Source organism: Rousettus aegyptiacus, unplaced genomic scaffold (genome assembly GCF_014176215.1).
Source record: "Rousettus aegyptiacus isolate mRouAeg1 unplaced genomic scaffold, mRouAeg1.p scaffold_m13_p_1, whole genome shotgun sequence".
NCBI classification, from domain to species: Eukaryota; Metazoa; Chordata; class Mammalia; order Chiroptera; family Pteropodidae; genus Rousettus; species Rousettus aegyptiacus.
In genome coordinates, this window is record NW_023416284.1 from 35122341 (window position 1) to 35149545 (window position 27205).

Sequence of the window (27205 nt, forward strand, 5' to 3'; positions counted from 1 at the left end):
AGCTCCACCTTGGGGTCCAGTGCACAGAAGAGACTTCCTCTGCTCGTACTTCCTCTCCCAGGCGGGAATCAGCACTAGGCATCCTGGCTCTGGCCCTGCAGCCTAGCTCTAAGGCAGCTGGGCCACTCGTACCAGAGTCGGGGAGATGAAAGGGCTGCTCCCCCCACGGTCACCCTTCTGCAGAGCTCGCCAGGCCATGGAGTTGCCAAGACGACCACTGTGCGCAGAACGAAGAGATCCGGGGTGGGGGCAGGGGGCGTGCCAGCCCGCCCCTGGCCTACTAACCTGGCAGGCAGATTTAAATGACAGTCCAGGAAGCTACTATTAAACTGTCACCCCAGTGGATGGAGGACAGACCCAGGGTGTTCTCTGGCTGCAGCACCAACACAGCAGGACTGAGAGGGGGAGGAGACAGTGGCCCAGAACAACCTGGTAGTCCCTCCCTGGAGGGCCCCCCTCTGCCCCCCCCCCACCATCCCCCTTTGTCTGCTAGCTCACCCACCCCCGGAGCCACCCTCTCAGGCTGCAGTGGGTCCTGGCACGGAGCTGCCGCAAAGCACAGGGCCTAGAAAATTTACTCTTTATTTTCAAGCAGAAGAATGCTTTTTCCAAGTGAAACCACAGCTTGTAAAATAGATAAAAATGAAGCTGCACTACTGAAAGCAGGGTGAGGGGAACCCCATCAGTCATTTCTCCACTATCCCCCTAATAGGCCTGGTGGGGTCATGAAACCCAGGCTCCCGGTTTATCACCAGCAGCTCTGAGTTCAAACCCTGATCCTGACCCCTCCCCGGATGTGCGATGTTCCTAAGATCCCTCGGCTTAAAGATCCCATGGGTCTAATACAACATTTAGAACTGCTGCCTTGGGTTTAAGTTTCTTATTCTCTAATAACCCAAGATTCTATGACTGTACCACTCTGATCCACTAACCCTCGGCCCTGTAATGGGACTCCAGAAAGTTACTGCACGAGTCGGATGTGTCGGTGAGCTGTGGAAGACCCCCTGATTCCATTCCTACAGGGTACTGTATCTTGAGTCCACGCTGACAGTCACGCTTAAGGCCCTTGGCAGGGCCAGAGAGGCAAACCGTTCCCACAGTGTTCTGACACCCACGGAGCGTGGGGGGCGGGGCCCAGCTCTTGGTTTTGTTCTGGTTTTGTACTGCCCAGCAGGCTCCGGGGCTCAGGCCACCACCATCCATCAGCAGGTGACATTTGAGTCTGCTTCCTCCCTCCACGCCCCCGCCCCATCCCATCTAGGGAGAAAGAGGAAAGGAAACAGCAGCAGGTGCTGGGGGGAAGGGTAGACATGTGAAGGGTTGGAGGAGAAGGCGGAAGAATGAAGTGGTGAGTGGGAGAGGACTACGGTGAAGGTATTTGTGCTTTTAAATTGGGCATGTCCTCGGCCTGGGTGTCCCCCTGGTCCCATAACAGTGCTTCTCTATCATCTCCTTCATCTCAGTGGCCCCCTCGCACAGCCTCCCACAGGGTCTGACACCAAGCAGGTGCTCCAAGAATATCTACCTCTGACAGACCATGTGACCTCTTCCCACTCCGGGCCTTGGTTTCCTCATGTGAACAAATCTTTAAGGACCCTCTCCAGCTGATATTCTGGGTCTGTGACTCTGTGACACAAATGGGTTGTTGATCATGGCGCTGCCCTCGGCCCCTCCTAAAGAGTCACCTGGGACTTCCCACAGCCAAGTCCCTCCCGCAGGCCCCAGCACATCCCAGCTGCTCTCCGACACTGCCGACACTGGCCCCACAGTCACCAAGGGAGGTCCAAGTCCTCCCTGGGGCATGTGGAACTCCCTGTTGCCACGGGGAAGATGAGCATCTCTGAGGGACAAAGGGGTCTTCCTGTAGCAGTGATTTGTGGTTGCAGGAGGTATTGAGCCAGTGACAGCTGTGTGGGGGTTGGGGATAAATGGGTGTAGGGGAGAGGTGGAGGGGATCAGCAAGGGTCCCTAACTGTGCCTGCAAAAGGACCAAGTTCCCACCCTCTGTCGTCTGCACTCTGGACCCCATGGTGGGTAACACTGTACCTCAGAAGGAAGCAGCACCATGTACGAGGTGCTGCTTAGCGGAGTAGGCAGTATACAGAGAAGACACTCACCGCCCTGCCCATCTTTTGGGCTAGGACTGTCTACCCTGGATTTGGGCCACCCACTTGGCACTAGGATTTTAGTTCCTAAGGAAATAGCTAGAGGGAAACTTAAGATATCCTCAGAGCAGAAATCTCTAGAGGGCGAGAGGTATGGCTGGGAAACCCTCTACAGCCTCTAGCCAGAGTCCCTCTGGGCTCCCAGCCACACATTGACCTTCCACTTGGGCAGGAGCACTTGCTAGCCCCAGCGGGAACTCAGCCTCCACTGACCAGGGGACCTTCCTACCTAACCTCAGGCAGTCCACCTGAGCTGGAGGAGTCCACGGCTCTGCCCTGCCTCGGGCAAACTTGGGAGCCTGCCAAGGACCCCCACCTTCTAGGCCCTGATTTCCTGCCACCAGACCCTGATAGGAGGAGAAGAAGCTCTTCTGCCTCCTTTTCCATAGCCAAGGAAAAGGCTCCAGGTCTTATTCCAGCCCAGCTCTGCCACCAGCATACTGCGTGACAGGGAGGCCTTGCTGAGCTCTGCTCCCTTCCACCTCACTGACTGTAAGTGGGAAATCCATGGCACCCTGGGCAGAACTCTGTAGCCAGGGCTGAAGAGACCAGGCCAGAAGGGCCTGAAACCCTGTGTAGGGCAGACACCACCTCAGTCGATAGCCTGTACTTTGTTTGATAAGGGAGCAGAAGATAGGTGGTTAGTCAGTCCTGCCCCTAAGCCAGGTGGCACGAGGGCATGAATGATGGAGCAGTCCCCTCCTTCAACCCCACAGCAGTCAAGGCGTGGCCCCTGCAGTAATTTCCACGGAGCATCCTCCATCCAGGAAGCGGTGGCTGAACACTGCTGGGAAGCAGCTCTGGCTAAGTGGGAAATGCAAATGCTTTCACCAATTAGGCTGGTAGGAGAAGCCTTTCCAGAAGAAGCTTCACTGGGCCATCCTGGTGATAAATGGGCAATGAAAAAACCTGTTATTGGGAAATCCATCTCCTAGGGCTGGGGGTGGGGGGTCTCTTAGGGGTACGCCTTCTGGATTGCAGCTTAAGAGGCTCACAGAATCGTAAAATAGCCTTAGAATTACAGAATAGATTCTCCAGTTCCAGGAGAGAATCTGAGAATCTTGAAACACACAATTTATAAATACTTAGAGCCAAATGACCTAATGTTAGAATCTTTCCAACTCTGAAATCAGAGAAAAATCTTAAACTCACAGATAGAGAAAAGAACCCTAGAAGCTTCGAATCGAGAATTAATCCAGGCGCCAGGAGTGGCAAAGGCCTGCCGCTTCCACACACCAGTGCAGGAAACCTCTGTTCCCACTGCTGACATATGGCCATTCTGCCTTTTTGAATGCTCTCAGCGACAGGGGACTCAGTCAGCTGTGCCGGCTGGAGGCCGGACACATTCCTTCCTCTTCAACAGGGAGAGAAATAAGTTCTCAACAGGAGATCTTCGTACAAATGGATTTTTCACCCCTCCTTGTTCGTTGGCTCTAGTCGGAAAGATTCCTAGGGAAGTGGAAAGGAGCCAAGAGCTGCCACAAAGTGACTTTAACCAGCAGACAGGCTGGTAATAGGTTGCGGTGGGAAAAAGGAAGGAGAGGGGCGATTAATTCCAACTTGCTATGCGATAAAGGAAATTAAGGCATAATACTGAGGAGGCAGCAGTTCTATCAACCTGTGTGGAATACCAATTACTTCAGGCTTCTCAATATTGCTAGAAATAAAGAAAAAAACCCAAAGAGAAGGTGATTGTGACCCCCAGGCTCATCTGGATTAGGCTATTTGTTTGCCCTGGTACCCTAATGATGGGAATGAAGGAAAATTCCCTGTTTCTTGGGAGACAGCTATATAGGGGAGGAAAGACAGGCCCAGGCGTTGCCACTGGACAGTCTGGCAAGTGCTTAGGGCAGAGGAGGTCCCCAGGGCCTCTCCGTATCCAGCGCACACCCTTTGTCCTGTGCCCTGTGTTGGAGCCTGGGAGGGCTGAGCTTCTGAGAACCCCTTTTCTAACTGGAAAATCTCAGGTCTCTGCTACTGAAAGCCAAAAGAATCAAATAGGGGGCCTACTGTGTACCACCAGGTGCCTTGCTAGGTGCTGGCGAGTCCTGCAGGTAGGTAAGACCTTCAGGAGTGGCCATGATCTGCAGAGCTGGAGCTCAGGGCTCTGGCTGAGACCACCCGCCCATTCGAGGCCAGCCATGAGGCAGGCGGCGTGGGCAAAGTTAATGGCCACGGGCCGCAGCTCAGTGCCTCCAGCCAGGGCCCCAGCAGGATGGCTATGAGGCTCTGGGCCAGAGCTGGGCAGAGGAGACAGACATGGCTGTGGGAGGTGAGCAGAGGGAGGGAGTGCAGCAGGTGCCAGCAGATCCTCACTCCCCACTGGCATCCTGGTCCAGACCTTGGCCACCCCTGCCACTTCTCAGAGCCCCTCAGACAGGGTGCTCATCTCACCCTGAGATTCCAAGTCAGCATGGTTCCCCCAGCAAGGTAGGTCCCACCACAGCTTGGATAGAAGGGAAGCCACTTCTGAAACAGCTTGCTCTGTAAGCATGCCTGCTGCCCCATGATGATTTCACCTACCTCAGTCTTTTCTTCAAGTGGACATTTTCTCCTAGCCCAGAGGTTTGGAAGATGTTAGTCTGCTGCCCGCTGTGACCTTCCTCCCACCAGGAGCAGGTTAAAAAACCAGGGCCTAAATCCTGGCTTCACCCCTTACTAGCCGTGTGACCTCAGGCAGGTTACTTGGCTTCTCTGATGAGGAGCCTGTGGTTCCCTCATCTAAAATTATGATGATGAATTCTGACTTGCAGGGTAGTTGGCTATGAGAGAATGTATATCAGTGCCCAACATAGGGTCTGGCACTTAGAAAATACTCAGTGGTGGAAGTTTCTCCCAACTTTTCTTAGTTGCTCCCCTACCCCCAGGCTTTGCACACAGTAGGTCCTCAGGAAGTTTTTGTTACAATTATTAAAGGGCATCAGGAGGCCTGACTGCCATGGTCCCAGGCCATGATTATTCCTAACTTGGTTTCTCCATGAATAAAGCAGAAGGGCTGTTCCTTGGAGAAAAAGGTCCAGGTGGAATTGTCACTAGGCAGCTAGATAGGCTAGCAGGACAGGCTGTTTCAGAAGCAGTGTCCCTAGCTAATCCAACAATAATTATAATCCTGAGCAGGCAGAGCCAAGACTGGTCCACCCAGGCATACAGGTGGTAAGTGGAGGTCACAGGAAGATCCAGCTACCAACATTCCCCGTCATCTACACCCCTGCTCCCCACACTGGTCTTTCCTGAGCCCTACAGAGAACCAGAGTCCTCTAGAGAAGTGGGGGCCTCTCCTCCACTTTTGTGTGTAAGCTCAAGCCCAGGAGAGCCATGTGGGGGAAGGGAAAGCAGTGGAGCTGGAAGGTACCTACTGCCCATTTCTGGGTGAACAGCAAGCCTGTACCAGCTCATGTGAGGCTGGGAGGCCAGGGTGTCTGGTGGGTACATCTTTCTCATTCTTTGGGAGTTGGGAGTAGAGAACACCCTCCCCCATTCCACTGGGAAGCCTTTAGCGACCCCATGTGGGATCCGAGGCCTCTTCTGGCTACAGCTTCATCACCCTGTGCTGCTCTCACTCAACTCTTTGGCCACTGGACTAGCAGCTCACTGGAGGAAGGATGAGGTCTGTGCAGTGGGCACTGAGGGAACACTTAGGGAGTGTATGATAAATGAGTGAATGAATGCAATCTTGAAGCTTGGGTCTTTACTATCTATGGAATTTACAGCCCAAGATACAAACCATATTTATCATACTGCATTCATAGTAAAAACAGTAATCAAAACATTGCTTTAAAAATCCTTCATTCATGTATAATGGCTCGGGGCTTCTGGAGATCCCAAGTTCTCTACAGTTGGTTGGCACCCCTACATCCTTCCCTCCAGGTATAAGAACCACCTCTATGTCCCCTTTTTCTCTTTCCAAGGACATGGCAGTATAGTACCAAGGAGAACAGAGCTGGGGGCCCGCTGATCCCGGCTGTACCCCTGAGCTGCTGTGTGGCCTTAAGCAAGCCATCCACCCTCTCTGGGCCTTAGTGTCTCCATTCGTTGGATGAGGACTGGGTCACACTGTTCTCTGAGCCCCATTCCTGCTCTAGTTCATCCACATGTAGGGGACTGGAGCTGGAGGACAGTGTCAGCACCCAGGCAGATGATTCTCGGAAAGGTTCACAGTCTGCAAGGCAGCAGAAGGCACCAGACTCTGTCTGGGACCCCACCTCCTGGCCTGCTCCTCAGGGAACCCTGGGGACATGTGGCCCTGATCATACTGTGAGGGCTGCTTCTGAGACAGGCCCTCATCTGTCCACTGCACCTTGAGGTTTATAAAGCCCTTTACATACGCCTCCTCATTTAGTGCTTACAGCCACCCCTTGAGGTTCACAAAGGAATAGGATGGGACCAGGTCACAGAGCAAGTCAGTGGACCATTCATCTGCCCAGAGTTCTGCACTGACACCACCTCCCTGGACCAGGCCAGAGGCCCCCAGCCTCCTCCACAAAATGGGAAGGATGCAGGATCTGCAGTGCAAGTCCTGACCTTGCCCCCTGAGCAAACCTGAGATATGGGGGTGGTACCCTTTTAAGAACCTCTCTGAGTGGCCATGAAAATCCAACAGCATAAAAGATAGCAAAGGCATGAAGCCTGGCCAGGGCAACAAACTGCTGAAGTGGAAAGAGCACCGCACGGGAAGGCCTAGAGCCTGGGTTTCCCCATCTGTCAAAGAGGGGACAAGAATCCCACTTTGCCTGGCCCCTGTAGGCCAGCCATGCACTTGCTAAACCTATCCTTGTCCCACCTCTGTGCAGTCAGACCATCTGCGACCACCTCCTCAGCCAGGAGAGGATGAGAGGATGTGCCTCTCTGCATGTAGCGCAGCCTGACTCACTGCACCAAAAAGCCAGGCCTGGGCACAGAAGTGTATTTAGGCGGAAGTGCAGACCCTCGGGCCCATGCACATAGCACAGGTACATGCAAATAGGCACATACCACTCATTTACATACTCAGATGTGCACCACGTACCAAACATACTCGGATACACAAGCCACACTGGGCATGGACCATACACGCACATACACAGGTGGTTTCATATGATACTTGCACACCACAGACAAATATGCATAGATTTTCCTGTCTCTCCTATGATAGCCAGATGGTGGGATTCTCCCAGAGGGCTATCATTTAATGCTCTAATTAATTTAAAAAAATTTCTAGAAACCCAGAGCCTGGGTTTGTTCCAAATGTCCCAGGCATGGCCCAGTCTGAGGCCAAGGAGAGAAGCAGGTTCTAGGGAGAGGCATTGGGGGGCCAGTGTGGGAGGGACTCCCACTGCACCCAGGAAAGGCTGAGCCCTCATCTGAAGGGTTGATGCCTAGCCTAGTAACGGGAGGCTGAGCTCAAGATGTGGACCTGAGCCTGGATCCAAGAGTGTCCCATGACGCTGGAGAGGCAGAGGCTCCTCTGGGGCAGGCATCCCTGGCAGGGTTGTCTGGGCCTGCCTGCGCACCTCAGTAGACATGGAGCTCGGTCCCTGAGAGGCCATCAGAGCTCTTGTGAGACTGCACTACAGTCCTGGGGTTCATGTCCAGCCCCAAACTCGCCCTTTGAGAGCCCTACTGTGTGACTTCAAGGCACCGTGGCAGGAAACTAGGCACAGAGCCACCGCAGTCAGCCATATGAGATGGATAATGTAGAAAGATGATGGGCCAGTCCAGATGGACTTATATGCTGCCTCGCACTTACACACCTTCAGTGAGGGAGAGATCACTACTTCTCCAGGCAGCCTGCTCTGATGGGACCAAGATCCATCTTCACCCAGGTTTCCCGGGGAACCCAGGCCTATTCTCTGGGCCACGGGGGCCCAGTGATTCAGGCTGGCAGGAAACACACAGTACTCACCCCCCAGGCCTTTTCTTTGCCTTTCCCAGGGGTGCATTCTTTGCCACTGAGTGTTTGGGAAAACGAAGCAATAAATTTACCACCTCACTTATGAATAATCTGCTGTCAGGAGCTCTGTGTAAGCAGAGGGCTGAATTAACGAGGCTTAATTAACATTAATGTTGTGACAGATCTCAACTGGAGTTGGGAAATCCCCCATCCTCGCAGCCCAGGCCCTTGCCTACCGCTTCTCTGCTCACGTGGGAGGTGAGAGGCCCCGGGAAGGCTCTCAGAGCTGCTGACAGACGGGATCAGGGGGGTGCCTCTCTCCCAGGATTAGGAGAGATTTGGGATCTGGGGGCGGGAGGCTTGCAGGAGATCAACACAGGAAGCCAGGAGCCTCTGTAACTCAAATTCCAGAAGAGCTTTCAGGCTGAGCCCTTCGAGCCCTGGCACAGTGGCAAACACATGGGCCTCAGAGTCCAAGAGCCCAGGGTTCGAGTCTGCCACTCACACGTCGAGGGTGAGTCACCTCACCTCTCTGTGCTTCACTATCCCCATCAGCAAAGGAGATAGGACAAATTTCCCCTCATGGGGCTGTCAGGGAATTCATGCGTGGAGAGTAGAGGTGCTCTGAGACCTTCATTTTCTCCACCCCATCGTAAGCATCAAAGTGAACATTGCTGAGTGATTACTGTCCCAGTGCTCACCACCTCACTTACTCCTCCCAAGCCCTTTGGGGTGGGGACTACTATAACCCTGTTGTAGAGATGAGGAAATCAAGGCACTGAGAGAGAAGGTGATTTGCCCAAGGACACAAAGATAGTTAGCAGGGGTGAGGGGACCACAGCCACACACTCCATTCACTAGAAAGTCTCTGGAAGGATCCATAGAGCCAAGGGGAGCGGAAAGGTCAGACAGTGGGGGCCGTGCCAGAGTGGGCAAGTAATGTTTGTGGAATCCACCTGTGAATGATGGAGGAAGGGAAGCAGTGTGCTCTTTGGCAGTACGTTTCCCCACCAGCGAGGTCCAGATACGTATTTTCAACCACTGAGACTTTACTAAACTGTCCCCTGAGCGCCCAGTTGTGTTGGGCTCCGAGGAAGAGATAAATGCAGTGGAAGGTGCGCCTCTGCTCTCAGGATTGGTACCACCTCCCATTCCTCTCGGCTTTCCCCGGGGCACCCAGCATAGCCCTGGCAAGGGGCGGGCACACTGTAATTTATCATTAATGATTGCCATTATTAATATTAATGGGAAGACACCTCTGACCAGAGATAACTTTAAGCAGCAGCAGAAAGGAGGCCCAGCTCCCATGCACCCGACACGAACATGTCAGGCCCCAGCCATCGCCCGGTGTGTATCGCGGGTCACTGAACAGGACAGGCAGTGTTAAAGTCCTTTGGCTCCTCCCAGGAGCATACCCACACCCTGGTCTCCAGGTCCCCAGGTCTCGCCTGAGGGACTACCCAGTAGGAGTCTTGGTGTCAGGAATCTGCTTGGGAACAATGTGGGGCAGGAAGAGGGAGGTAGATCTACCTCCAGAGTGTGACCCTCTTCAGCCCTGCCACGCCGCATGTGCCCCAAGCCCTGTTACAACGCCTTGCTCCAGCAGGCCTTCCTGCCCCTCCACTGGCTAGTCCCCTACCTGCTGACTCAGACACTAGCCATATGATCTTGAGAAAGCCACACAATTTCCTCTACTTCGTTCCTCTCCTCTGTAAGATGGGGAGCAAAAACAGTACCTATCTACAGGGCTAATGTGAGGACTGAATGAGATACCGTCTGGCGGTGAGTGAGGGCTCAGTGACTAGCAGCTATGATTACTGACAACCTAGAGATGAATGCAGGGGAGACCCAACCCTAGCAGGTGCCACTAAAGAGATAGGTGGGCTCGGGTGTGTCTCAGGTCTCTACAGGACTGCTCTAAGGCAGGAGGATAGGTCAGGGGTCTTTGTATGGTTCCTATGGCAGGTCTGTGACCCACGGGGCCTCTTAGGAAAGAATCGGAGAGAACTTTGTTTCTAGAAATACAAAGAATTGCCTTATAAAAAAGTGAGGTCTCTGTCCCAGGAGGTGTGCAAGCAAGGGAGCCATATATTTATTCAACAAGCATTTACCAGCTCCTGCTCTGTGCTGGGCCTGGAGGCGGGGTGGTGATGAAGAGACACCATGAGACTCAATCCTGCCTGGAGAAACCCATACCCTAAAAAGGCAAGAGATGGCGAAGATGCCAAACAGACCCCACATCAGGCCTGTCCACCCCCTGAAAATGTGTCAGAGCCTGGAGAAGAAAGAAGAGGCATTTGCCATGAAGGAGGCTTGGGAAACACCCAGGGCAGCTCAACGAGGGACTGAGCTCTGGACCAGAACACATGAGGCCATCCCACCCTACTCTGAGTCCCCCATGGTCCTGTGATCCCGAGGGTTTCTTGGTATCTCCCAGTACCCCACAGTGACCATGCTCTCCCTACTCTGGTCCATCTTGACCACAGGTAAGTGTCAGCCTCCAGAGTTCCTGTCTACCCCCAATACCCAGTGAGGGGTGAGTAGGAGGCGTCTTTGGAGGGAGGGTCCTGCTGGCACCAGGGTGTGGAGAAGGGAGGGGCAGCTGTCTCTGCAAAGGCACAGCCAGTCCCAGACAGGTGGTGGGCTCACCCCTTGCCCACTTTCCTGCCCCACAGCATTCATGCCTGCCCCTAACCATGGTCCCCGGAGAGCAGGCTCCAAGAAGACCCAACAGCCAGACCACCAGCTGCTGCCCTCTCCCCACAAAGCACCCTCCCCCCAACTCTGCTCGCCTGTGGTGACAGCCTCTTGGCACCAGCTCTCCCCTACCCTCCATCTGTCAGGAATTGGTGCAGACAGACTGTGAGAACCACGAGAAGTAGTGACTCTGCTTGGACCCCTCCCCCTCCTCCCTACCTCCCCAGTGCTCTCCCCCCACCCCGGTCCTTTCTCTCCCCGCTCCTCTCTGTTTCTCTTTTCTTTATGTCTATCTGCATCTTTCCTACTGATGAAGACATTGACAAAGTGGGAGTGGGGAGGGGAAGAGGACCAGCCAGCCAGTGACCCCCACAGACTTGTAACCTCCCTACACCATGGCCACAGCACAGCCACCCGTCTATCTTCATCCCTCACCTTATCCCTGTCCATTAAGGGGTCTGAATCCTGAGGGATTGTGGGTTCAGTGTCCTCATCTGTACAACTGAGCAGTAAAAGCTGCCAAGCCTGCTTCCCAAGGGCTAGTAGGAGCCTAGAGGCAATATGCAGAAAGGACTTTGTGAACCACAGAGCCTTGTGCTGGCAAATGTTCGGTGTCCCCATCTTCTTCCTATTTAATGTGGGAATGAAGTTCCAGCCTGCCATCCTCTGGGAAGTGGAGAGGCCAGAATGGTACAAGGACAGACAGAAAAATGCCTTGAAGGATGTAAGTGGCAGCAGGAACGCAAGGGGGGGCCATCAAGGTAACGCTTCTCTGGGTAGTACGAGGTGAGCCGGGCAGAGCTGGGGAACCTGGTGCCCAGAGAGCAGTCACACAGCTGTGTTAGAGGTGGGAACGGGACAATGGCTAGACCTCCTGGCCCTGTCCACGCCAGCACCCCAACCAGGAGGCTCAGTCCTGGCTCCTCCAGACCCTACTTCCAAGGGGCTCTATTTCTCCCTGAATTCTCCCAAAACATGAGGAAGAAATCAGCTTTTTACTTTTAAAAATAAGTGATCCCTCCCCAACTGCCAGCAGAACTCATGAATAATGGGGAAGCCCTGCTGCAAACCTGGGGGGAGCAGCAGCCAGGGCTTACAGGGTGCAGGTAGACAGCTTAGTGTCACGTTTGACGAGGGACTTTTAGTTTAATACCCAGGACAGTTCTGAGCAAACCAAGACGAGTTGGTCACCCTGTGTGGGAGTAGGTGCTTGGCAATGCCAAAGTGCTGGGCAAATGCAGGGTGGGCACTTCACAGAAAGGAGAGCCAACCCCCTGCCCACTCCCTACTCCTATGAAGCTTGCCCCAAGGCCCCCAAGGCCAGATGGAGAGCAAGTTCTGGTCCAGCTGCAGTCTTGGGGCTCTGCCGGGCCATGTCTGACCCCAACCAGAGTACAGATGTGTCTTGGGTCCTGCAGCCCTTTCATAGCCAAGGAAGCTTGAGGTTCAAAGAAGGGAGGCCAACTGCCCAAGGTCGCGCATTGAGTTAGGCGGCCAATGCTCAGAAGACAAGGCCTGCTTTTCCATCTATAGATCCTCCCAAGTCCTGGCAGGTCACTGGCACAGAACAAGCCTTCGGTGAACACTGGAGCGTAGACTCAACAGGCACTTCCCAGGACTCAGAAATATCCATGTGCGGACATGTGCAGCATGAGGGTGCAGCACGAGGAACAGAAACACAGCGCGGGGTGGAAGGGGCACTGGGCATATGCAAAGCCAGAGGGCCCCATCCCTTCACCCTCTTCCTCCCCACTCCACCGCAGGCCCTGGCCAGGGCCCCCTGAGGCCCATGTCTGGTGTGAATCCCACACTCTTAATCAGAGTCGCAAGGTACAGAGTTGCAAGGACAGAGATGGAGGGAAACATCGTGGGGGAAGGCTCCTTGAAACGGCAACTGCTGAAGTGAAGTGGGGTTGGGTAAGCAGAGGAAGCGCCTACCAGACAGAGGGAACCGCACCGAGTGTAATGCTTCTATGACATTACTCCTCGTTTGGGGTATGGTTGGAGCACAGAGTCATAAGGTTTGAGGGGCAAGTGGACGGTGAGGTCTGGGGCTGGAGAGATGCCAGGTGCATATTAGGTCTTGAAGGGCCCTGAACGTCAGTCAAGCAGGCTTGATCTTCTGAGTGGTGGACATCACTACAGGATGCTGAGCAACGGCAGGACAGAGCTGTGCATGTTTAAGAGACCTTAGCTACAGAGGAGGAACTGTTCAGTGCTGCTGCAGCGAGCCAGGGAGGCCGCAGTGGGATGGGGAAAGGGCTTCCACTGGCAGGTGGCAGGGGAGGAATATAAGGACTTGGTGGCTGTTAGAGATGAGGGAAAGTGGAGCTGTGATGGCTCCCAGGTTCCTGACCAAGGCTCAAGTAAAGCCCATGCTGTGAACTGGTTCCAGGGTCAGAAGAGATCCATCCACAGACCCCAGTGCCTGTGCGCCGGGCCACAGCTCATCGCAGGGTCTGGGCACTGCCCCACTGCCGACTAAAAACAAGCTGTCTGTCGAGATGTCACCTTTACCTCTAGGCATGGCATATCTGTCTTTACCCTCCACTTCTCTGGGAGGTAGATTACAGGAGGCAGCCAGTGCTTACTGAGTGCAAATGTGCAGCCTGCCAGGGCTTGAGAAGCAGTGGCCCAAGAGGAGATGGGCCTTACCTGAGGCCATATAGCACATCAGCTGTCACAGGCTGGGAAGGGATGCTGAGCAGGGTTGGGGTGAAGGTGGGGGCAGTTTCCTTGAGCAGAGACCCCAGAAACAGAGCTGGGACCAGAGTGAGATGGGAGGGTCATAGGAGGCATATTTGGGATTGAAAGGAAGACAGATTTTCTAACAGGAAGAGCTGTCCAGGGACAGAAGAGGCTGTTGGGTCAGTCAATGAGTTCCCGGCCCCTGGAGGTATTCATGTAGAAGTTGGAAACCTCACCCCCAGGCCCGGGGCTGCTGAGGGAATTCCAGTATTTGGATGCAAATAGGGAGGCTATTTTGGTCAAATAAGGATGCTATTCCAGTCCCAAGAACCACAGCTCACTCATTCATTCAGTCAACACACGTTCACGAAGACCTGCACTGCTAGGCTGGGGACAACGGGCACCAAGGGTGGGTGGGGCAGAACCAGAGAAGCCTCCTCTCTCAACTTTCACCATCCCTATCTGGGGGGAAGGCTGGAGCAGAGCAGGGGACAGAGGATGGAGGCCCTGGTTGCCCATGCTCCACGTCACAGATCTGTGTCCTCTCCTCTAAAGGACTAAGCTCCCTTATCTTTCTGGGTATATTTGGGGCACAGGGCCAAAGGCTGGGCAGGGTCAGACACAGTGAAACCTTCTCCGGCACCCCACCCCTCCCAGATGTCCCTGAAGCTCTGGGCTCATTTCCTAATGAGGTCCCTGGAAGGACTCTTCCTAATTAAACTAGGACAAGTTATGGCCTAGAGCCACAGGGAAGAAGGTGGGGGGTAGGGGTACAAAGGAGCCTTTGGGGAGGGCTCTCTAGCCCCTCCCATTCTACCCAGCAGTGTAGCAGCCTGGCATGGGAGGGGGTTCCTGAAGGACAGACAGAAGATAAAGGTTCAGCGAAGGCCGAATAAGCTTAGCTAACCTTCACTTGAACACTGATCATGGGCTCTGAGTGCTTTTTGTAAATTAAATCACATAATCCTCCAGCTACCTTGAGGATTAGGTATTGATGGTTTCAGTTTACAGATGGGGCCAGTGCTCAGAGATGTGAAGCGACTTGCCCAGGATCCCACAGCTAGGAAGTAGGAAGTATGGATTTGCCCCCGGGGAGTCTGGTTAGAGGCCTTGCTGTTATCTGCGTCACAGGCAACCATCATAGATGAGGTGATGCATGCAGTAACAGTCAGAAGCAGGCGGGCCTGGGGTAATCTTCACTTCTATCGTTCCCACTTGGCTGCAGGGCAAGCAGAGGTTTGGAGTCAGGGACAGGGACCAAGGAATCAAATTTCAAAAGCTGCCCAAAATGACTCAAATTCTTGATCCATTCCTAACTCCTTCCCAGCACAGGTTGGGAGACTGAGGCCCAGAGAGAGGTGGAGACTTGCTCAGTTCACTCAGCAAGTTGGTGACAAGGTGAGGCTACCTGGTTCCTAGTGGAGCTGAGAGCTGAGAGCTGAGGGCTGGGTGGGAGGGAGTGGCAACAGGATTCAGTTAACTAACATTGATAAGGCCAAGAATGCCGCACAGAAAGTGTGAGAGGGGCCAACAGCCGTGGCGAGGGGAGGCGAGGTGTCTGGGAGAGGAAGAGTCACAGGAACAGGGGCCGCAAAGACACAGGCTGGCAGATCTCTGTGCCCTGGTGTGGCCTAATTCTTGGTATAGGAAGAAATGGTTGGCTCTCGGTGAGGTTTTTCAGATACTCTACATAGGCCAGAAATTATTTATTACCCATATGCATCGAGCGGGAATTGGGTTCAGGTTCAAGGGACTTGCTGCAGGCCCCCCAACTAGAGCATAGAAGGACTGCAGTGGAAACCAGGTGTGGCTGACACTGGGAGGCCAGGCTTGTCCCTGCTCTCCCTCAGCTCCCTTAAGAAGCAAGCAGCTGTGGCCTGGGTTGGGTGGGTGCCGGTGGTGGGGGAGGCCAGAGTGTCATCACATATGTAGCTGATATAGTCTGCTCACTGGTATTCAAAAATCATCCTGGTCAGACTCAGTAAACAATAAGTAAACAGGCAGAAAACCCTAAGTTGATGTAGGTTCTGTTAATAAACGGTTCCAACTCTGCGTGCACAGTTTAGGCCATGTTCCCTGTGTAGGTGGCTGGATTTCACAGCCCCTGCTCCCTGCTCCAGGCCTCCTGCCTTAGGGAACAGGGGCAGCTCCTTAGACCCCTTCCCTTCCCCACCCGGACACACACACACACACACACACACACACACACACACACACACACCCCTAAGTACTGGCTGTGGTAGACTCCTGGGAACACCCTGGTTCTCAGGGAAAAACAAAAGAATCCCAGAGAATTATGCAGAGGGGACTAGAGGTGCCCCACTCCCCATGACCAAAGACCCCAAGAGAGGCAGGGGTGAAGCAGAGGTGGGCCTGTCCTCTGGGTCATGGCATTTATATTAACCTCAGCCCTCTGGGTAGGGGTGAGTAGGGGCTAGACAGTGGGCTCAAGCTGAGGCTTGGTGGGAAGAGGCAGCTGTGGCAGGGGCCAGGCTGGGAACAGAGACTGCTGACACCTTTCCAGCTATAAATAACTCCCCACCACAAACAGCCAGTGGGGGGCTTTGGCTTCGGCTTGGCTGGGACACGTTGGTCAGTGTGGGAAAAAAAAGAACGTCACCTTGGCCCCATGGCCTCCATGTGTCCATTAACTGTCACCTTCCTCCTGGTGCACCCCATCCTTAAGAATGCACACCCTATGTACACGTGCATGTGCTGGGGCGCATGGCTGAGAGAGGGCTCTGAGGATAAAGGGGTAGCAGATGGCAGCTCAGGGTCTAGGAAGAGAGAGAGAGGAGGGCTGGCCTGAATGTCCCTGGATTCAGGCCACCAGGAAAGTCCAGTCTTGGTCTGCAGTTGTTCATTCGGGTAGCTTGACTAGGGCCTGACGGGGCCTTCCTGCCTCTCATCAGCTGCCAACTCTTTGATGTAGACTTGGACCCATTGGTGAAACAAGGCCCCTCCTGGATAACTAACCATGCCAAGCCTGGCTGGTTAACCAGTTCTCCTTGGCTCCCTCTGCTTAACCAGCTCCCCCAGGCCCCCGGGGAAGCAGCCACACTGGGACCCCCAATGCAGTTGGGAGAGGGATGAGATGATTCCTATACTTCCTCCCAACCCAAGAAGCTGCTGTTCTCTCAGGCAGCCAAGTCCTCCTCCCAACTGACCAGCTGACCTACATCTCTCCTGCTGCTATTTCAGCAGCTGCCCTCTCGCTGTGTCCTTGGTGGAAGAGGAGGAAAGCTGCTGCCAGTCCCTTCTAGTTGGCTGGTCCCTGTGCAGTGATCAGAGGCTCAGGAAGGGGAACAAGGATGTTCGTTTTCAGGACCGGGCTTTGGGCGGAACACTTTACATCAGCCTGCACAACTCTGTGGGCTGGGCTCATTATCCCATTTCACAGACAAAGGATTTAAGGCTCAGAATCTAAGCCACCACACCAGGGTACCTCAGCTAGTGGGTCATAGGGCTGAAGGGCCTGACTCCATTTTTCTCTGTCACGCCACTAAACCCAACTCAATCACAGGCACAGGAAGAAAACAGAAGGGAAAGCAGTTTGAGGAACCTAGGCCTCAGGGCTGAGTTCTGAAAGTGGACCCTAAGACGTCTGCCCAGCTACCCTCTATCTACCTGCCCAGAATCCTCCCACCAAGCCAGCCCCGCTCCCACCAACCCTCACCAGGCAGTAAGGAGTTCTCGCCCCCCAGGCCAGGACTGGCCCTGAGCCCAGCTCCAGGGAGAAGAAATCTGCTCAGAGTTCTGGTTTCAGGGCAGGTGGAGCAAGGGGAAATGGATAAAGGTGAAATGAAGCTCAGAGAGGGAGAGTCACTTGCCCAGGTCACACAGCAAGTTAGGGGAGGACACAGAGCAAATATTATAATATTGTAGAGATGAATTCTACAAATATCTTAGGAAGAACAAAGACACATTTTATTCTCTTTTGTTTTCTGTGGTGGGAGTGGAGAATCCTTGGGGCCAGAACACGGTTGTCCTATCTCCTTGCTCTGCTTGCTGTGGCCTAGATCTGAGTGTTTTGTCTGCCCTGTGGGGCCAGAACAAGGTGGCCCTGCACCCAAGGAAAAAGGAAGTCCTATAATTTGCCTCCTGGCTGGGAAAGGCCAGGAGGCATTAGGTGGTGTTGTTGTGAGGTGGGAAAACTGCTTCCTTGAGAGACAAAGAGCAACTCGGCTCTCTCATGAAAATGCCCACTTTCAGCAATTCCCTTGGGAAGAATTTACCTTAGAGAACAAATCAGACAAATGCACAAAGATGCAGTACAAGGATGTTCATCCTTGCATTGTGTAGGACAGGAAAAACAGAACCAACTAAACACACGTCTATCAATAGGAGACTGCATCATTAAATTGGAATGATTCATGCAACAGAATACTATCTAGTTTTTAAAAAAATAATATGAATCTACTGTTATTGACCTGGAAAGACATCTGTGACGTGGGGAAAAAACAATTGGCATAACACATCCTTTTTGTTTACTAAAAAAAATACACGTGTTTATGCACACCAGCTCACATACGGAGAAAAACCTCTGAGAGGCTATGCTGCTTACATGGTGGTATAACCAAGGGTGACTGTTACCAGCTTCCTTTTGCTTTTCTGTATTATCTGCATTTTTATTATTATTACAAGTAAGAAGTTACTCTTATAGAATCAGAAAAAGTTACTTCCATTGGAAAAATTAATAAAATCAACTGAAGTGAGTCTCAGCCTCAGCACTACCAATAACTGGCTGTGTGGCTCTAGGCCAGCCCATGCCCTCCCTGAGTCTCGGTTTCCTCATCAGGAAAACGGGGTTAATAATCAATTCCTGCACCACCTACCTTCCAGGATGGCTGCGAGGCACAAACTGGAAATGGCCATACTGTGGTCTAACAGGCTGACAGTGCTGGCAAATGAAATAGTTGCCAGAGTGACTGGCATAAAGTCCCTGTGGCAACTCAAGGCCAGGGATCAGGGGAGGATGGTGATCACATGACCACTCCCATGGACTGGCAGTCCCCAGAGAGGCTTTGGGCTTTGTGTGGTGGCCGTCAGGGGTCATGGGAACTGCATGGACCTAGGAGCCCTATGGCCCTGGTTTGCTGGGTGACACTCTCAATCACCAGAGGGTGTCTTGAGGGATCTGACAGCATGCAGGGTTCCACACCCCCAATTTGGCCAGCTGTGGGCACCTGGGCTGGCCCTGCTAGGGACACAGAGAACAGACCAGGTACAGTGGACACAGAGCTCATAGCTGGGTCCCTCCTGAGCCACTCCAGCTGAGGGGCTATTCCTGGGGTGGGGGGTCCCTGGGGCCAGAACACCGTTACCCTTTCTCCTTGCTTTCCCTCCTGTGTCCTAGATATGATTGCTTTGCTTGCCCTGCGGGGCCAGAACAAGGTGGCCCTGTGCCCAAGGAAGAAGTCCCACAGGCTGCCTAGGGTCTGTGGCACATAGTAGCTTATAAGAGAAGCCGGAGTGAACATGGCTGGTGATTAAAAATGCTTGAGGGCACGCAGGGGCCAGAGTTACTCAGGAGGGAGCCAGTATAACCACTGGTGGGAAGCGGGAAGGATGGCGAAGAGGGACCCCTAGAGTGTCTGGAAAGGAAGGGAGGCTACAGCTCACCCTGCGCCCCCTTCACACTGCTGTGACTGGGATGCGTGCATGTGGAATGTGTATGTCTTCTTTTCACCTTCATCAGACTCTGCAGCCAGATAGGTGTGAACCAGTCCTGCCACTGACCAGCTGGACTGCTTGGGCCAAGTGACTTCACTTCCCAGAGCATTGGCTCTTTCCTCTGTGAAGTGCAGTGATGATACTTCTTGGCCTGGCTGAAAGAGGCCTTATATGAGAAAGCCCCACGCTCATTAACTCTTATTACAATTAGCACTACTATTTCAGATGAGTTCCCAGCAATCCAGGAGCGGCTGTGCAGTGCCCAGCCAGGGGTGGTGGTGTGCCTGAGGTCCCCCAGCATGGGAACCCAAAGCCCTTTCTGTGCGCAGAAGCCTGTGGCTGACCCTCGGCCTGAGAACGCCTGCCCCACAGATGCCCTTCATCCAGATCACCCAGTCTTAGAAGGTCTGATGGAGATGCCACCTCCCCCAGGATCTTTTTTGTCCTGACGCAGCAGGGAAGAGAAAGGGCAGTGCTGGCACGTAGGTGCTGCAGCGGGGAAGACGCGGGAGCGTACTATTCTGACTTGAGTCCTGCCCAGGAACTGAGGACACCCTAGTTCTGAGACTGGGTCTCTGTGAACACCAGGAGACAATTTCCAGCTACCAAGGCCTTGGTTTCCCCTCCTGAAACCTGGAGCTAGAAAAGCTCCCAAGTTTACAGGGTGAACCCTGTAAAGCCCTCTTGGGATGATGCAGCCTGTGTGACTGCCAATAAATCACTCGTGTTCTCTGGGCTTCGGGAGACCCCAGCTCACAAAAGGGGCCTGACCATGGTCCCTAAAAATTCTCAGGTCCCTTTTCCAGCCTCAAGGACCCCTCTGGGCCTTCTCTGAAGCTCCTGGGCCACCCACATCTGAGCAGTATCAGGTTCTCACCTTCAAAGGTGAGTGACATTCCTTCAGTCCTGTTTATTCATTCACATGCCACCTCTCACCTCAAATTGATCACAGACACTCTGAAGCCACCTGGAGCTCTTCCAATGGGGTATGACAAGGGTGCACAAAGCCATGGGCATCCAGACAGAGGATCACATTGGAAAGATGGGGAAAGTGTCATGGAGGTGGCAAAAAGCTGATTCTGAAGGATGGGCAGGAATCAGGGAAGGACAATCCCTCCCAGCAGAGGTAAAGGTATGTGCAAAGACCTAGTCAGGGAACTGCATGGAGGCGGAAGCAGGGGTTCAGAGAAATGAAGGCTACACTTTAAATAGTCTTGATGACTTGGGCTCTCGGACTTTTCTAGAGGAAGGATGATAAATGAGGAATAACACTACTAGACTGAGGCTGGCCCTCCTTGAGGTCACTTGTGTTAGTGACATATCGCTGGGTCCTCAGTTTCCCTCATAGACAATGGCTGAGAGAGGCCATTGTGGAAAGTCACACCCTAAGAGTTTAGAAAAGGGGTGCTTTATGTTGGGGTTCTGTGGGGTCTCCAGAGACAAGGGTCTCCAGGTTAGAAACCTATAGCTCTATAGAGAGGCACAGCTCAGTGTAGCCACTCACTGACTTTCTCCACACCTTATGAACTCCAGGCCTCTGACTCCACAGGGCAGACAGAAAGAACTTGGAGAGGAAGAGCCTGTCTCCAGAGCACACAGACCTGGGTCAAATCCCGGCTCCACCACTTAAGAGTCATGACATTGGCCAAGCTTTCTGAGCTTCCGTTTTATCTTCTTTAAAGTGGGAATAATAAAACATCCTCACAGAGTTGTGAGCTAATAAATGCACATTGCCCAACATTGTGCCAGGAATGGGGTAAGTACACAATATCTGTTATTAGTTAATTCCCTTGAGTGAATTATTTATTTTGGAGTCCCTAGGGCCCAGCACAGGCTGGCAGAGTGAACAATGTGGAGAAGAAAGATCTGAGGCTAAGGTAGGATAGAAACGTGTTTTGGGAACTCAGGGACTGGGAAGCTAGAGGACAAGGGCTCAGGGAAGACTACCTAGGGGAGGTGGCATCTCCACCAGGCCCTCAGGCACTGGATGATCTGGATGTAAGGCATCTGTAGGGTAGGTGTTACCAAAGCTGCTTAGACCTGGGGCCCAAGGGCCTGGCTCCACAGCCCCCCAGAACATAGCCGCACACCCTCCCACAGGCCCAAGACTGGTTTCCTAGGGGTCGCCTGACTTCTTGTCTTGGGGCTAGGAGAGCTTCTACTTGGTTACATCACTTGAGAGGGCACAAAAAAGTCCACACACTCCTGCTCCATCAGCCCCCTGGGTTCTTCTTCTCATCACCCCCACCCAGGAAGCATCTCTCTGGCTTCAACTTTCCCAAGGAGGGTAAACTGTCAAGTCAGCCATCTGCAGACGACTGGGGAGAATGAAGCCAACCAGACCTGAGGCCTTTTGCACTCTGATCCCTAGCAGACCTGAGAAAGCCAAAGGGCTCATGGTGCCCCAGGAGGACCCACAGAAAGGTCTATGGGAGAGCCTTCAGCAAACAGGCCCAAGGCCTTCCAGAGCCAGGCCCAGAGGCACAGATCTGGGCCTAGACGAGATGAGGGAAGCTCAGAGCCTGCTGGGCAGAACGCTGGGGGCTGTCATGCTTCCCTTCTTCCCAGGCACAGCAAGGGAGAAAGGAGCAAAGCCCAGAAGTGATGGAAACTAGCCTTGGGACAAACTAATGGCCTGAGGGAAGCCATCTTCTGCTCCTCCCAGGGCCCGAGGCCTGTTTGACTCTTTTCTTCCCTTAGATCCTCCTTAAGCATCTTTCTCCACTTCCGGGTCCAAGGCTTAATGGTCTTGGGGCAACCAGTGAGTTGGTTGCAGCTGTGGGAGCCTTAAGACATCTGGGAAGGCAGGGGTGGAAGTAGGGTGGAGGGTGGGGGGTGGGAGGTGTGTCCTCAGCAGTTAGGTACCTAGAGACCTCAGCGGAAAGTCCTCCCTCTAAGAACTATTGTACTCATTGTCATTCACTGAACACCTACTGAAGAACTCAACTCCTGTATCTCAGCCTGGGGGAGAGAGGGTAGCAGGGAGGGCTTCCCGGAGGAGGTATAATACCTGATTTGAACCTTCTAAGGTGATAAAAAGGTAACCAGTAAGGGAGCAGAAAGAATATTCTAGACAGGTGGAATGGCATGTACAAAGAGCTGGAGAGAGAGACAGTAGGAAAACAAGAGTGAGACTGAAACTATAGTTGGTGTCTGTCACAGGCTCATAGGAAGAGGTGGGGAGGGGCTAGAGGGGAACTGGCAACAGGAACTTGTCACAGAGTCACAAGACTCTGAATGATGGAGTTGCCTAGTCAGGTGAGGAAACCGATGTCCACAGAGGAGGAGCACTATCTGTCCGAAGACTCCATCCAAAAAAAAAAAGATATAAAGCTGGGCCTGGTGTTGGGGGTAAGAGAATAGGGCCAAGGCCAGGCGGCACGTTGAAGGCCAGATGCAGGTTGAGCCCCAGCTGGGAGCTGTGGCCAAGCTTTAATTATTTACAAGTCAGCTTCCCAGCAGGCCTCAGCACTTCTGCAGCCTGGCTTTGCCCAGCTAATGAACTTTCAGGCATGGGAGAACTCGCTACAGCCACTCTTTATTAAACCTGGGATCGAGGGTGATGGGGGTTGAGAGAACAGGGTAGCCTAAAGAAGCCAGAACATGGTAGAGGAATTTGTGCACAAAACCACTCCACCATCTATCCAGCCCCCTAGCCCACCCATGAAGAAAGAGAGTTCTTCCCAGAGCTGGAAGGAGAGGGGACAGTTTGATGTCATCTTAGGATGGGGAAGCAGAGGCCTGGAAGGACTTGGCCAAGGTCACCAGCTAGTGCTCGAGACAACACAGATTCCATAGTTGGGTGCTTGCATTCACAACCCAGCAATTTCCCTTAAAAAGAACATACCCTGGGTCTGGTTACTTAACCCCTCTGTGCCTTTGTAAAATAGGAATAATGCAGGTACTTCATAGAGTTGCCACATTTTATAGAATCGAGGAAGATGAGGTGATGCACATAGAATCTCAGCACAACACCTGGAATGCAACTAGTTCTCAGTAAGTATTCACTGTTGTTGCTTTACTCTGGGAGAAAAGGGCTGGCCAGAGACCAGAACCCCGGTCTCTACACCTAGACACTAAGAAACAGGAAACTGAAGCCAAGGGGCTGGCTAGTCTACGTGATTCAGGTCCACACCCCACTTCCCCTGGCTGGGCCCACCCGGGCTTCCTTGGGCCTGGCCCTCTGGCTTCTAGCCCCTTCCTCCACTTTGAAGTCCCTTTGAGTTAGAAAACTGAAGCCCCATGAGCCTTTCCTTTCCCCACATCACCAGCTCTATCCATGTCTCCAGAAGGCCAAGTCCTACCAGCTGTAGACAAAGGATCAAGGTTTAGAAGGTCTTACTTTGAGAGCTGGTTCCACCCTCAGGAGCTGTGTGACTTTGGGAGAGTCATTTCACCTCTGTGAATCCCAGTTTTCTCCTCTATACCATGGGAACTATACACTTATTTTTTTTTTTTTCATTTCATTTCATTTCATTTTTTGTACCACCTATTTTTAAATGATAAACTGTAAGGTATTAGTTAGTATCGTTCAAGGCCTGGTTTAGGTGTCTCTTCCTCCAGGAAGACTTCCTGAGCTTCTTCAACATATGAGTTCCCTCCCTCTAGCCTCCATTAGCTCTTGGTATTCATGGGCTGCATTCTGGCCCCTTTAGGGGCTTGAACTTATTTTGCCTCAAACAGACTTCACTTACAAATTGCAACCTTCATTTTGCAGGTCAAAAGGTACAGAGGTGGAGTGGTTCAAGCTCTCTCATGGGGCAGAAGGGTTGAAGTGCCAAAGGGGTTCAGATATAAGGCAGGGAGGCTGCTCAGGGAGGAATCGTCAACCTTGAGAGGAGGATAGTTCAAAGAAATGTAGTTTGGGCAGGAGGCCCAGAATTGGAGGAACTCCCCAGACGGGGATGGCTGAGGTGAAAAAAAATCATTTTTGAACAACTAGCTGAATGCAGTCACCCAAAGCCCCCACCCCCTTTGTGACTCCCAGGGGTCCCTTTCTAAAGACCTTGGAAGTGAGGTCACTCATCCATTCCCTTCTCTTCACCAGCCCTGTGTGAAGACTTTCTATGTGTATAACCTATGATGAACAACTGCCCTCATTTGGCAGATGAGGAAACAAGCTCACAGAGGTCAAGGCATGTGTAACTTGATACTAACAGCAAAGCCCCTACCTCCTTCTACTCTGAGCCATCTATGTCATTTGCTTTCATCTGCTTTCTGCCTGTGACTCTACTCCATCCATTTCAGAATGAAAGCAGGAGCCCAGATTGGCCATCAGAGCTCTCCAGGTCCCATCTGGTACTTCACTCCTCCATCTTGTCCAGAGCCTCACATGGAGATGAAAAGCAACAGGCCTAACATTCAGAGTTTGACTTTCAAGCTCCTGGACTACCTTCCTGGGTCCTTTGGCACAACACTGCCCACTGCAGCAGACAGTCTCCCTGACCAAGTTCTGTCACTCTCTGCTGGGTGACCTTGGACAAAACACTCAACTTCTCTGAGCTAGCATCCTTATCTACAAACAGGATGACAAGAAAAACTGTTCTTCACAGCCTGCTGTTATAAAGAATCAGGGAGATAAAGTGAAACCAGCCCACAAATGCAGTTTCTATTTCCCTGTCTTAACCTCAGTACTCCCACTATAAGGGGACCACAGAAGAACAACTCCCAGTGACAAGACTCACTGTAATGTTTTACACCAGCCTAGCCATATTCATAATTTCAATAGCAGTGGGAAATGGTCAGGGTTATGATTAGGCTAATAACTTTGGAGTTAGATGCTTAAATTCAAACCCCTATTTAATGCAGCTCAATAGCTGTGGGACAAATAAATCTCTCAGTGCCTCAGTTTGTTCAGTCTGTAAAATAGGACTATTCTGAAGATTAAGAGTTTATATTAGATAAGCACTTATCACAGTGCTTGGCACACAGCTAACAGCACGTTTAAGTCCCGTCATATCCAATTCCATTACTAGAACTGGTCCTCAAAACCAGGGCAGGAATCGTTAGCCCAAGTGATCAGGTAAAGAAACTGAGGCAGAAGGAAATGATGTACCCCAGTCACAGAACCAACTTTAGGTTGGGTCTAAGAGAAAATAAACCAGGAGGCTAACTGGCAAACCCAGTTAAAAACAAAACAAACAAAAAAACGCCCAAACCTCGAGGACAAAACAGACAGTGCCTGTCCAGATGCCCCCTCTACCCCATTCCCCACTCCTATGTGGAGCTGAGGGTCTGTCCTTCCTCCTGTAGACCCTGTGCTCCCTCGCCAGCAGGGTAGGCCTATTCTCCAAGGGGCCCTGTGCCTACACACAACAGGCACCCAGTAACAGAGAATGAATGACTGCCTGCGTCTATGTTTCTAAGAGTTTTGTTTTCCTGTTCTTGGAACTCCGCTCCTCTGTGGCAGCTGCCTCATAACTTGCTTCCGGTCCCACAGTCACCTGAAACTACCCCAACCAAGAAGGAACTTCCAAAGCAGTCACGCCTGAGTGTGCAAACACCACATTCAGAAAAGCGCATGGTCGGGGATTCACGCGTGGCCTCGGGATCCTTTCAGGAAACAAACCCTTCCTCCTGGCCCCCTCCTTCCTGACCTGCCCCATAACTCATGCCTGAGCCAAGGTGACGGAAGAGCACGGTCGGTAAACCAGGGTAGTGCAAAAAACGCTTCATGGTGACTAGGCAGAAAGGCTGCGGGAGTCAGTGACCCGCCCTGCCTGCAGCTACTACTCTGGGGATGAGGGAGGGGGTGTGGTCTGGGCGGGGCCAGGGCAGGGCCCCAGCGACAACGGCGCCCAAAATCTATACACCCGCCCGCCCCACGATTGGCCGCTCTGGACACGGGGGCCTATGGGGTGCTCCTTGCCCAGCCAATCAGGGGCCCTGGGGAGCCCATTCATTCACAAAAATCAAGCAGGAAGAGGAGCAAGGCGAGGCCCCAAGCCCCGTGGAACTTTGAAACACCCGCGCATACCGTGGAGCCGAAGCAAGAGTCCGGAAGGGCCAGATCGCAGGAAGCTAGACGTGTGCAGGGACAGTTGCTTTCCCGTTGACAGTTTCGGCCCTGCAACCAGGTGTAGCGAGCACTCCTCCAGGGCCCCATCGCTCCGGGCTCCGTCTCCGGCCCCATTAGGACACGCCTGCAGCCTGGCTGCCGGGTCGCTAAGTGCCACCCAGCACCGCGGGATGCAGCGCCGGGGCGGCTTTCCGGCTGCAGTCTGCGGCCATGAGGTCCTCTCAGGTGGCCCTCAGGCTGCAGCCTCCGCCACGTGCGCACTAAGCGTGGCGCCCCCTACGGTTTCCTCCCTCCCCGCCGGCCACTCACGGCAGTCATCCTCGTCACTGTTGTCCGAGCAGTCATCGTCCTCGTCGCATCTCCATACAGAAGGAATGCAGCGTTCATTCCGGCACCGGAACTGGTCCTCGTCACATTCCTTGACTGGCCCTGCGCGGGGAAAAGGGGGCGTGAGCCGAATCCGAGGCCACACGGAGGGTTCTACTGGGGTTAAGGAAAGGAGATGATGCTGAAGCCAACGACCCCGGAGGCCTCTGGGACCCTCGATCCTGAAGGAGGGCAGGAGGGTTCCTGGGATGGCGGGCAGCATCGTGGCACGAGGCGAGGCACACAGTTGATGTGACACGACATAGGCATAACCCCCATTCAGACACCCGCCTGCACTCTCGGCCCGCAGTTAGAGATCCACGAAGACACTCCTCGACACGCACTGGGCGCCGCGGGCATATCCCCCTCTCGCACGCAGCCCCTCTTTCTCTGCAGCGCGCAGGGGTCCCCGGAAACGCATTGTGAAGCGGCAAAGTCTGGCTCCGCTCGCCGCCGCTGCTGAGCGCGCGTGTCAAATAAACCCCAACAGCAAGAATCACACAGCCCACTCGAAACCATTCATGACCAATCTCCCCCCTCACCCTCCGCAAAGTTCCCGACCCGCCTGGCCCCCACTGAGCCCATCCCCCAAGAGCAGGTGCCGGAGGGTACAGCCCACAACAGAGGGAGCCTCGGGGACAAGGGACAAATTAAAGGATAGCTGGGTCCAGAGAAACCTATCCCCGCCCCATTCTCCGTCTGGCACCTCTGCCAGGCCCGGCCTGGGGG

At 53.2% G+C, this 27205-nt stretch overlaps 1 protein-coding gene across 19 annotated transcripts in view; it reads right to left on the reverse strand.

The window, feature by feature from the left end:
* LRP8 (LDL receptor related protein 8) overlaps positions 1-27205 on the reverse strand; it is a 73605-nt gene that overhangs the window by 46071 nt on the left and 329 nt on the right. For all 19 annotated transcript variants that reach the window (XR_001593914.2, XR_001593915.2, XR_004954997.1 and 16 more), the window contains exon 2: positions 26420-26539. Coding sequence is in view for 16 of the 19 variants with exons in the window: in XM_016120408.2 (XP_015975894.2) it covers positions 26420-26539 (120 nt within the window). In the remaining 3 variants the exon portion in view is untranslated. The remainder of the gene's footprint in view (positions 1-26419; positions 26540-27205) is intronic.